Source organism: Pipistrellus kuhlii, unplaced genomic scaffold, assembly GCF_014108245.1.
Source record: "Pipistrellus kuhlii isolate mPipKuh1 unplaced genomic scaffold, mPipKuh1.p scaffold_m20_p_8, whole genome shotgun sequence".
Lineage (NCBI taxonomy): Eukaryota > Metazoa > Chordata > Mammalia > Chiroptera > Vespertilionidae > Pipistrellus > Pipistrellus kuhlii.
The window spans coordinates 27,277,899-27,290,405 of NW_023425584.1; the positions used below are offsets into that span (position 1 = coordinate 27,277,899).

The 12,507-nt window shown below is 38.7% G+C and overlaps 1 protein-coding gene across 1 annotated transcript; it reads left to right on the forward strand.

The window, feature by feature from the left end:
- Positions 1-2,732: 2,732 nt before the first annotated feature.
- Positions 2,733-10,836, forward strand: LOC118710708 (bromodomain-containing protein 8). Its single transcript, XM_045576806.1, has 5 exons — positions 2,733-3,238; positions 4,656-4,919; positions 6,507-6,585; positions 10,370-10,459; positions 10,805-10,836. The coding sequence occupies exons 1-4, from the start codon at positions 2,960-2,962 to the stop codon at positions 10,378-10,380; spliced, it is 633 nt and encodes a 210-aa protein (XP_045432762.1). The 5' UTR covers positions 2,733-2,959; the 3' UTR covers positions 10,381-10,459; positions 10,805-10,836.
- The last annotated feature ends 1,671 nt before the right edge of the window (positions 10,837-12,507 follow it).

Genomic DNA, 12,507 nt, shown 5'->3' on the forward strand with positions numbered 1-12,507 from the left:
ACCTTTCGGACCTCGAGGACCACTGAGTGTCGACAGCTGTTTTAAAGTGTTGTGTTGTACAATAAGGACTCATTTCCCCTTGAATGCTGGGGAAAACTGAAAGGTTTTAAAAGTTTTGTTTGTGTCATTGTCCTAGATTTGAGCATAGATGTATCGGTAGTGCTGACCTTTATTTTGTTCATTTATACATAATACTATGCAGATGGTATTTCTAGGATAGTATATTACTGTTTCCTTATCTATTTCCATATATGGGGTTCTTATGTGTTTTAGATTCATAATATGTTATTTGAAGGCTAAACTGAGTTTAAGAGTTACCACATCACTTGAGCTTATTCTAACTTACTACAATACATAAAAATTAACTCAGTGGAAAGTAGTTATAACCTTTTATTATAAAGACATGGAGATTAATAGGGTATTGCTTCATACTTTGAGCCTTCTTGAGAAAGGTCGGTATAGGAAAGATGATGAGGCCCTAGCTGGTTTGGCACAGTGGCTAGAGTGTCAGCCCAAGGACTGAAGGTTCATTTCAGTCAAGGGCACGTACCTCCGTTGTAGCAGGCTTGATCCCTTGCCCCAAAGCTTGTGCTGGAGGCAACCAATTGATGTGTTTCTCTCACATCCATGTTTCTGTTTCTCCCCCTCCCACTCTTTCTAAAAGTAAATTGAGGATTAACAACAAAAATGATTAGAAGTCAGAATTTGTGTGTGTGTGTACACACACACATGTGCACATGTTATTTTATTGATTTTTTTACAGAGAGGAAGGGGGAGGGATAGAGAGCCAGAATCATCGGATGAAAGACTTCAATGGGCTGCCTCCTGCATACCCCCTACCGGGGATGTTCCCGCAAAGTACATACCCTTGACCGGAATAGAACCTGGGACTCTTCAGTCTGCAGGCTGACACTATCCAATGAGCCAAACTGGTCAGGGCCATATAATTATATATATATGAGAGAAACATCAATGAGAAAGTCATTGATCGGCTGCCTCCTGCATGCCCCACATTGGGGATCAAGCCTACAACCCAAGCATGTTCCCTGACTGTGAATCCAATTATTTTCTGGTTCATAGGTTGCTGCTCAACCACTGAGCCATGCTGGCCAGGCCAGATCTTTATTTTTTTAAAGTTTGTTAGGATGCTAACAAGCTAAAAGAATACAGTCTTTATGAGGTGATGGAAAGGAGTTTAATGAGCCCAGGAAAATAACTGCAATGTACCACCAAAGCAATGCACAAATGTGCATGTAAATAAGCAGTGAAGCCTTTACAGTTGGAGAAGTATGGACAAGGAGAACCATTAAAAGAACAGATTTGGATTGGTAGAGAAGGTGATGAATAAGTTTAGCAATCCAGGTTAAAGGTGTAGGTATCTATGGTGGGGGCAATAGGGAGACGTAATTAGAACAGGGATCATCTTAAGGAATAATGAAGTAGGGTTTGATTTATGGAGTTCTTCCGAGTGGCAGATTGAGAAATTTATATTGAGGGAATAGCTGTTGTAAAGCCTTGCACAGGGAGACGTTGAGAGCAGATTGGATTAAAGATAGAGAAATTGATCAAGGGGCTATAGCATTGAGGAGCAAAGAATGGGGATTGAGAAAAATGGAAGAAAACTGGGAAGTGGACTTGCTTACCAAATGCAGGAGATGAGTTAAAACAGGATCAAGAAATAGTATTGATGGGGATAAGGAAATTGGTGAGAGTAAATGATTTTGGAGATAATCAGAAAGAGATGTGATCCAAGTTTTTGAAATGTTGAGTTGAAGCAGATGATAGAGCACCAAAAAGGAATTGACTTTTGGGTACAGAGAGAAATGAGACCAGAATGCACATAAGAAGTTAAAAGACAGAGATTTGGGAGCCACCTGAAAAGATATAAAAATTGAAACCTCAAAGTATGTGTGTGTGTGCATATATATATATATATATATATATATATATATATATATACACATATAGATAGACATATACATATATATATATATATATATATATATATATATATATTTTTTTTTTAAGTATGTATCAATGAGGAAGTAGAGGACCACGCAAGAACATTGATAAGGATTTGTTGAAAGTAGTAGTTGTAAAAGGAGAGAACAAAGGGGTAGGAAAATCAATATAGTGCAGTGGTTGGCAAATTGTGGCTCGTTTGCCACTCTGTTGACTAATGAATTTGCCAACCACTGGGATAGTGTAATGAAAGGAAGATATTTTTAAAACTTGATGTTGCAATTTTCATTCTGAAAAGTGAGAATTGGATATAATGGGTAATCTTAAAATGTATTTTTGAGGATTTAACGGTTGATAGTTTCATACCTATACACTGAGGAAAATATCACTAATCTCTCTTATTTATTGCCTTGCAGTTGATTTTAAGAATGATTTCGAATAGAGGAACTTCATTCAGCTAACTATGGCCTACTTTATTTTTTATGTTTTTCAATTATAGTGTACAATCAATATTATTTTGTATTAGTTTCAGGTGTACCTGAAACTAATAGTAGTTAGATACACTATAGTAATTAGATACACTATAGTAGTTAGATACACTATAGTAGTTAGATACTTGGTAAAGTGTTACCCCTGATACTTCTGTGACCCACCTGGCACCATACATATTTATTGCAATATTGTTGACTATATTTCCTATGCAGTACTTATGCTCCAGTTCTTTTTGTTTTGAAGTTAGGAGGAAGTCCAAGAAAAAAAAAAACTTACCGGGTAATATCTTTATTTTACTGTTTGACATGGGACTTTTTCTTTATTCCCAATGACAGATCATTTTGTCTCCTGGTATCTCATTTCAGCTATCTTTTATTGTTATTAATGAGTAGAAATACATTTATGTCCCCTTATCTTTCTATTGAACTTGGGAGATGAGATGCAAATGCCTTAGGAATATTGATCTGAGTGAATTTAATGCATTTTTTTTTCTGTGTATTTACAGATGGGGCGTGAATGGGTTTGGTTGGATTCTGAACAAGACTATCCCAATGACTCTGAGTTGAGCAACAACTGCAGGTCCCTCTTCAGCTCGTGGGACTCCAGTCTGGATCTTGATGTGGGCAGATGGAGGGAAACTGAGGAGCCAGGGTCTGAGGAATTAGTGGAAAGCAGCCCAGGGACAGAATCTAGTGAGCTGCTTATGGGGGACGGAGGCAGTGAGGAATCTCAGGAAGAGACAGAGCAAATCAGCCACCAGAACCTCCTACACTTTCTCTCTGAGGTAATGGGGAGTCGTTATTTTCAAAGTTGGAAGAGACTTAACTCTAAACAGGGGTCCTCAAACTTTTTAAAGTGGGGGCCAGATCACGGTCCCTCAGAGAGCTGGAGGGCCGGACTATATGAACTACTAATTCCTACTGTAACACCTCGGCTGCGCTCACTGCCCAAAAAACCTGGCGGGCCAGATCAGACTCCTCTGCGGGCCGCATGTGGCCCGCGGGCCGTAGTTTGAAGACGCCTGCTAGTAAGAGAATGCTTACCCATATATATTTTTACCACTCTTAATATTATTTACTGAAATATAAGCTCCACAGGGACTAAGTTCATTGCTGTGTCTTCAGCACTTGGTACTAACACAAAATGTGCTTCAAATGTGTACTTTTAAGCTGAATATTCTAAAATCCAGTTATTGGGATCCTGAGTCAAAGGAAATGAAATTTCTGTATGTAGGACTACCCTATAAGAGTATCCTTGCAATTCATTCTTTCAGTCATGAGAAGTGATTCTTGCCCAAACTCACCTTAAAGCTTATAATGTATGATGTTAAAGGCAATATTTTACAGTATTTTATTATGCTAGGTCTGAGGATCAGAAATAAACAGAATTTGACAGTTTATATTTATGCAGCAACCACACACACAGTCAGGATAATATAGGTGAAGATCAGCAAGAATCCAGTTCAAATGTTGCCACTTCTGTTTTGGCAGACAAAATTTTCAGCAGTTTGGTAGCCAGTCCCAATTGATCAGAATTGACACTTGAGATGAAAATGTATAATATAAGCTCTTTGAGGCAAGGCCAATATCTTGTTTATTATTAGGTCCTTACCAACTAGTACAGTGCCAGTGTATCCTATTATAATAAAAACCTAATATGCTGTGTCCGGTTGACTGGTCGGTTGTTCAATCAAAGCATAAAATGCTAATGATTTGCTAAGGCTGCTCAACTGCTTGTTATGATGTGTACTGACCACCAGGGGGAAGATGCTTCGACCAGTAGATTAGCTTGCTGCTGGGTTCTGGCTGATGGAGACTGAGCAGGATGGGCAGGATGCCCTGAAGCCCTCCCACAGTCCCTCCCCTGCTGGCCAACTTCCCGTGTCCCTCCCCAGCTCTGATGGTGCACTAGTGGGATCCCTCGGCCTGGCCTGCACCCTCTCACAATCCAGGACCCCTCTAGGGATGTCAGAGAGCTGGTTTCGGCCCGAACCCACAGGCCAGGCCGAGGGGCCCCATGGGTGCACGGATTTGTGCACCGGGCCTCTAGTATAAGACATTTAATGAATTTTAAATGGTCAAAAAAGTTAATATATTTGCCACCTCAGGCTTAGACACAGTGGCAGTGTAATCATGTGACATTATTGATATGTAGATGATTTCCATTGGTGTTTCTAATCTAACAATAGACTATGATTGCAGGTAGCTTATTTAATGGAGCCATTGTGCATTAGCAGCAAAGAATCAAGTGAAGGTTGCTGCCCTTCACCTGATACCAGACAAGAGGAAAGGGAAATTGAAGCTACTGAAGGAGATGAGGAGCCCTGCAGAGAGCCTGAAGAGCTTTCAGCTAAGGTAGAACCATTGGTAGCTGAGGAGTCACTGGGAGAACATGGAAGGCCAGAAGTGGCTCCAGCTCCCTCAGATATTTGTGCAGTTTTGGGACTACCAACAGAGAATAAAGAGGTAAGTGAATAACTTAAACCAGCTGTCTAGTCCTCTGCACAGGAGGCAGAGCAGAGTGGTAAAGCACATAGGTAGCTCTAGAGTTCAACTACCTGAGTCCAAATCTTGGTTTAGCATCAATTAGCTATGGGACCTTAAGTATGTTAGTGAACATTTTAGAACCTCAGTTTTCTCTGCTGTATCTGGAATTAGTTCTTTCTCTTATAGTTTTGTTGTGAGGTTAAATGATAATTCGTGGGGAAAACTTAGCATAGGGCCTAGTTCATAGTAAGTAATCAGTAAAATTCAGAATTTATAATATAATATTAAATATTATGTGATCAGTTAGACTAGTTAGCTCCAGAACCACAAAAATGATGAAAATTTTAAAAAGATATAGCATTCGCCCTAGCCAGTTTGCTCAGTGGTTAGAGTATCACAGTCGCAGGCTTGAATCTGGTCAAGGGCATGTACATTGGTTGCAGGTTCAATACCTGGCCCTGGTTGGAGCACATGCAGAAGGCAACCAATCAATGTCGCTCAGATTGATGTTTCTCTGTGTCTGTACCCCTCCCTTCCACTCTCTCTAAAAATCAATGGAAAAAATATCCTCAGGTGAGGATTAACTAACTAACTAAATCTATATATAAAAGCCTAAGCAACCTTTCAACCACTCGCTATGATGCACACTGACCACCAGGGGGCAGACGCTCAATGCAGAAGCTGCCCCCTGGTGGTCAGTGCGCTTCCACAGTGGGAGCGTTGCTCAGCTGACCTATAGGTGTCAGATGCTGGGCTCACGGCTAGCTGGCTGGCTGACTGGCTAGTTGGTGAGCGCAGCTGCGGTGGAGGAGCCTCTCTTGCTCCCGTTGCGGGCCCCTCCCCCATCTGGACCAGGTCGTGGAACAGGACTTACTGGGCATGAGCCCGCTGCTGCTTCTCCTTCATGGGCACACCAATATTACCCTAGGATGAATGTGCAGAGACCAGAGCAGAGCGGCAGCGAGCCCAGCAGCACTGTGCTCAGCTAGGGCTCAGGCTCCTCCCCAGTCACCTGCTGCTTCTCACACTACTACGTCCCTAGGGGGATGTTGGACTGCTGGTTTCGGCTGGATCCCCGGAGGCCAGGCTGAAGGACCCCACGGGTGCAACGGCCTCTAGTAAATAAACAAAAGGATACAGCATCCATCTAGAATTGAACATATTGCTTTTTCATTTTTTTCTTGGGAGTACAAAGTTCTCCAGCAAGAATGTTAACAAGAATTAATTGACTTAGGTCTAGTTAAGTCATATTTCCCTAATTTCTTTTATAGCTTTATATAAATGGCCTCTTCTCACCTTAAAATCAGCTTTCATTTACTCCATGCATGTAAAATTATCTTGCAGAGGCCCTGAACCTATAGCTCAGTTGGTTAGAGCACTAACCTAGTACTCCAAGGTAGTGTGTTTCAATCCCTGGTCAGGGCACATACAAGAAACAACCAATGAATGCATAAATAAGTGGAATAATAAATCTCTCTCTCAGTAATAAAAATAAATTAACTAAAATTACCTTGCAGATAATAATTTTTTTTTTCTAAAGTTTCCATTGTTTCCTGGCACTTCTAGGGAGAGGTTCAGCAAGAATCCAAAGAGGAGGATCAGGGCGAAGGGTATGTGTCAGAGATGGAAGACCGGCCCTCCTCAGGTGAGTTTGATGATGGCTCTAGCATTCAGGAGGCTCCTCTGGTGGATGTCCTTTTCAGCCATGCTACTTCCTCAAATCTGTAAGTATAGATATTTATCCAAGGTTGTTAGGATTTATGTTTATGCCTGTTTGAATTGTTAGCATGAATATAGATTACTTTTGCAAAGTAAAAAAAGGAAATTAGAGTTGGAAAACACTAGAAATAGAATTAAATATAATTTTCCTGTATAAATATAAGTCTATATGCTTTCCTCTTATAAAACAAGTCTGTCTTATCAACATTAAGAATCTCTTTCATAATCCGTCTCTCTAATCTTTATTCAGGCAATATTGCTAATTCAGATTGTCTCTCTTATCTATTTATACAAACTATATTTCTTTTAAAAATACTAAGATAGGCCTAGTTAGCTCAGTTTGTTAGAGCATTTCCTGATACACCAGGTTGTGGGTTCAGTCCTTGATCAGGGCACATATGAGTTAAACAATGAATGCATAAATATGTGAAACAATAAATTGATGTCTTTCTTGCTCTTGCTTGCTCTCTTCCTCTCTCTCTAAGACACTCCTATTAACTTGAAATGAAAAATTATTTTGAAGTTGTGATCTCTGTGTTCCTTTTTCACAAATCTTAGGAAATTGTTTATATGCTTGTCTCATCTTTTTATAAGTAATTATGGGGCCAAAGGTTACATTTTAGAATTTTTTCCTTTTTAGTAAAGTGAATTTTTTCTAAATCAGAAAACAAAGTTATTTTTGTTATGATAATAAATAATTCCTTTTTTGGATCTGGTCTTTTGTCTATTGAGAGAAGATAGCATGAATAGTGTTTTGTTTTCACTGTATTCCTGATCCACCCACATATCTGTGGAAAGGCAAACCAATCATCATTTTAGCCTTTTTAAATTTAAGGTATACAACTGAACCATGTATAAGTATATTTTAAATAGCAGATTTCAAATTTTTGTTATACAAATAGAATATCGCTTGAAACCTATGTTACTGAAGAATTGCTTCCTTTGCTTTTTGGTAACTCCCTGTGTGTGAGCAGATGGCATGTGATAACTATCTAAAAAAACAGAAAAATCTCTAATCTGGGACTTATTATTCCAAGATATTTCAGTGTCGTGAATGGCAATAGATATTAGTAATTGATTTTGCTTGGTAGATAGTTTAAGGGGAACTAGAAAACTGAGTTCTTGTGCTATCATTGGGAAGCTTAAAACTACTTTGAGGGATAGACATTCTCCAGGCCCCTCTTTTCTGTCTTCTCCCTTAGTCTGTACTGACTCTCAAGAGTAGAGAGAAGTAGAGAAACACCACATGACCTCACTCATTTGTGGATAATAAAGAGCATTATAAACTGATGAACCAAAAGATAGATATAGAGACAGTAAAGCAACAAGCAGATTGTCAAATTACAGCGGGGAGGGGAGGAGGATCTGGGGGAGATAATAGATCAACCGAAGGACTTGTATACATGCATATAAGTACAACCAATGGACATAAAACTATGGGGAGGGAGGGGATATGGGGGAGGGAGGGAGGGGGGCAAAAAAAAATCATTAAAATATGTAAATAAATAAATAAATAAATAAATTAAAAAAAAAAAAAAAAAGAGTAGAGAGAAGTAGAGCCTTTGGAGCATCACTTCCAGTCTGCAGCTCCTTTCCACTACCACACTTTTTATTGTTATTAAAATTATTTATTTTAATTTCTCTAGATTTCTTTTTAAATTTTTATTGATTTCAGAGAGGAAGGGAGAGGGGGATAGAGATAGAAACATCAATGATGAGAATCATTGATTGACTGTCTTCTGTATGCCTCCTATTGGGGATTGATCCCGCAACCCAGGCATGTGCCTTTGATTGGAATCGAACTCAGGACCCTTCAGTCCACAGGCCGATGCTCTATCCACAGAGCCAAACCAGTTAGGGCTCCATTCCCACACTTTTACTTGTAGTTGCTTGCCATGTATTAATATTTCTAAATAGGTGGAAATAAAGATAAGCAACAGGTTGTTTCTTAAAATATTACAAAGGTAATTGATTATGAGGTTACAGAACCTAGTGCAATACCTTTCATAATGGAAATGTATTAAATATCTGTTGTGTTGATGTGTGAATAAATTTGCACAAGCACCAAGGAGTTATTATTCATTATGGTTGACTAATCAGAAACAAAGGAAGAAGTTTGTTTGTAGGACTTTAAATCACTTGTTCTGATAGGCTTCTGTGTTTAAGGATAAGTTTATTTTTGTAGTATATAATTTAGAAGCAGGTAAGATATTGTATCATGAAAATAAACAGTTATGTGAAGCTGCTCAAATTGGAAAAATATAAAATTGGAGATGTGAGTTGTTATCAAATGGATGCACACTTACAAGGTACATAAAGCAAAATGAGGGTGTGAAGACTTAGCTGTGAAGAGAATTCATTTAGAGAAAATAGAGTGGATAAAGTGGAAAATGATGTTTAATTTTGGAATAAATAGAAAACTTGCCAACTTGGGAAATTATAAAAAGAAATAGATAGACCTGACTGGGTAGCTCAATTGGTTAGAGCGTTGTCTTCCCTATAGGCCATGGTTATGGGTTCAATCCCCAGTGAGGGCATATGCAAGGGCCAACCAATGAATGCATGAAGAAGTGGAAAAACGGGTAAATGTTTTTCTCTCCTTCTCTCACAAAAAAAAAAAAAAAAAAAAAAAAGCCCTAGCCCAGTGGTCGGCAAACTCATTAGTCAACAGACCTAACTATCAACAGTAGAAAGATTTAAATTTCTTTTGAGAGCCAAAATTTTTAAACTTCTTCTAATGCTACTTCTTCAAAATAGACTTGCCCAGGCCGTGGTATTTTGAGGAAGAGCCACACTCAAGGGGCCAAAGAGCTGCATGTGGCTCACAAGCCACTGTTTGCCAACCATGGCCCTAACCAGCTTGCTCAGTGGATAGAGTGTTGGCCTGCAGACTCAAGGGTCCCAGGTTTGATTCTGGTCAAAGGCATGTACCTTGTTTGCGGGCACATATCCAGTGAGGAGTGTGCAGGAGGCAGCTGATCGATGTTTCTAGTTCTTTATCCTTCTCCCTTCCTCTTTGTAAAAAAATCAATAAAATATATTGTTTTTAAAAAAAGAAAGAAAGAAAACATTGGACAATTTCATCTCTGAAGAAAAACTAAATAGATAGTTTAACTCAGAGAAGAAATGGCCATGAAAATAAATGAAATTTTCTTAGGTATTTTCAGAGTTACTTTATACAGGAGAGTGAAAAGAAAAAATACTTAAATTGTGTACAATCAGGTAAAATGTGAGGATTCTTTGGGATGTGGAACCACGTATTTTCTTTGTTGAGACATGGGAGACATAGTTATTAGTGTGTCATATTTTTACATAAAAATAGGACCAGATTCATTTATCAGATACTTAATTGAGCACCTACTATGTGCCAGGCACTTGGGAAATGTCAGTGAAAAAAAGACTACTTTCATAGAATAGTATTTTAGAGTCATAGGTGTTAAAGAACAAATCAGCAAAGAGACCAAAAAGCAAGGACAATTGTAGATTTGTAATATACTTGATAAAATGGTAACTACTTCATTGAGTAATAGTGATTAGTAAGAGAATATTTATAGAATTTAGGGTTTCTTATGGAAGCATTAATTATGTTTTTATTCTTATGGTATTATTAAGTAGGAACACTGTCTTGAGAAAACCTCATTACCCACTAGGAGTGACAGAAAGCCATTTGTGAAATTATTGTTTCTTTTCTGTCCTTTTTTATCTCACAGGTCTAATCTAAGCCAGAGTGATCCTGTTCAGGATCACTTATTGTTTAAGAAGACTCTCCTGCCAGTATGGAAGATGATTGCCAGTCACAGGTAGATCTCCAAACCACTCTTTTTTTTTTTTTTTTTTTTAATATATTTTATTGATTTTTTTACAAAAAGAGAGGAAGGGAGAGATATAGAGAGCTAGAAACGTCGATGAGAGAGAAACATCGACCAGCTGCCTCTTGCACACCCCCTACTGGGGATGTGCCCGCAACCCAGGTACATGCCCTTGACCGGAATCGAACCCAGGACCCTTCAGTCCGCAGACCGACGCTCTACCACTGAGCCAAACCAGTTTCGGCTCCAAACCACTCTTGATGTTCATAGCCATTCTTCTCATTTAGAGTGACTTTCCACGGTTTCTCCATCCTTTCTGGATTTGTCCCCTAACAGGTTCAGCAGTCCATTTCTGAAGCCAGTGTCAGAAAGGCAGGCCCCAGGATACAAGGATGTGGTGAAAAGGTCAGTGGAAAAGGGGGCAAGAAAGGTTGGTTGCTTTTATGTCTGTCTTTTCTGATGTTATTCTCCATCTATTAGATTATTTATTTCATTTATATTACTTACAAATTTAAAATAAACTTTATAGCTGAATAAGTTTGTAAAGTTATGGTGAGCTCAGTCTTTTATTTGAGAAGGAATGAAGGGGAACAAAAAGATAAAATGGGCTTTTTTAATTGTTAAATTTTATGTAATATTTATTATGATCTTACATTTGCCTTCAGTAGTATTTTTTTTAATATATTTTTTAAATTGATTTCAGAGAGGGAGAGAGAGAGAAGCATCTGTTTGCCCCTTACTTGGGATCAAGCTTGCAACCCGAGCATGTGTCCTTGACCAGAATGGAACCCAGGACCCTTCAGTCTGAAGGCGGATGCTCTATCCACTGAGCCAAACCAGATAGGGCACTTTCTAAAGTTTTTTTTTTTTTTTTAATAAATCTTTATTGTTCATATTATTACAAATGTTCCTCATTTCCGCCCCCCCTCCATTGCTCCCCTCCACCAGGTTCCCACCCCACCCTCTGCCCTTTCCGCACCCCCCATTGTCCTCATTATAGGTAGACAGTTTATGTTCAGTCTCTTCCCACACCCCCTTCTCCCCTTTTCCCCGAGAATTGTCAGTTCACTCCCCTTCCATACCTCTGATTCTATTATATTCACCAGTTACTATTGTTCATCAGATTTTTTTAAATTCCCTTGGTTTTTAGATTCACTTGTTGATAGTTACGTATTTGTTGTTCATAGTTTTTATCTTTATTTACTTTCTCTTCCAAAAGAACCCCCTTCAGCAATTCATATGATTCTGGTTCAGCGGTGATGAACTCCTTTAGCTTTTTTTTTTTATTAGTGAAGCTCTTTATCTGGCCTTCGATTCTGAGTGATAGCTTTGCTGGGTAGATTATTTTTGGCTGTAGGTTCTTGCTATTCATCACCTTGAATATTTCTTGCCATTCCCGTCTGGCCTGCATGGTTTCTGTTGAGAAACCAGCTGACAATCGTATGGGTGCTCCTTTATAGGTAACTACCTGCTTTGCTCTTACTTCTTTTAATATTCTCTCTTTGTCTTTTGCTCTTGGAATTTTAATTATGATGTGTCTTGGTGTGGTCTTCTTTGGATTCCTTTTGTTTGGAGTTCTGTGCACTTCCTGAACTTGTAAGTCTAATTCTTTCACTAGGTGGGGGAAGTTTTCTGTCACTATTTCTTTCAGTATGTTTTTGATATCTTGCTCTCTCTCATCTTCTGGGACCCCCATAATTCTGATGTTGGTTTGCTTGAAGTTGTCCCAGAGGTTTCTTACATTATCTTCAACTTTCTGGATTCTCTTGTCTTCTTGCTTCTGTGGAGGAGTATCTTCTGGCTCTTTATGTTCCAAATCTTTGACTTGATTCTTGCGATCTTCCATTCTGTTTTTAGGATTCTGTATAGTATTTTTTATTTCAGACAATGTATTCTTTATTTTTTGTTGATCCCTTATTAGTTCTTGTTGATCCCTTTTCATCTCCTCATAGGTCTTATCGACCTTTTCTAGGAAATTCTTGAAAAACCTTATAAGTGTGGTTTTGAACTCTATATCCAGTCTCTTCTTTTCCTCCATT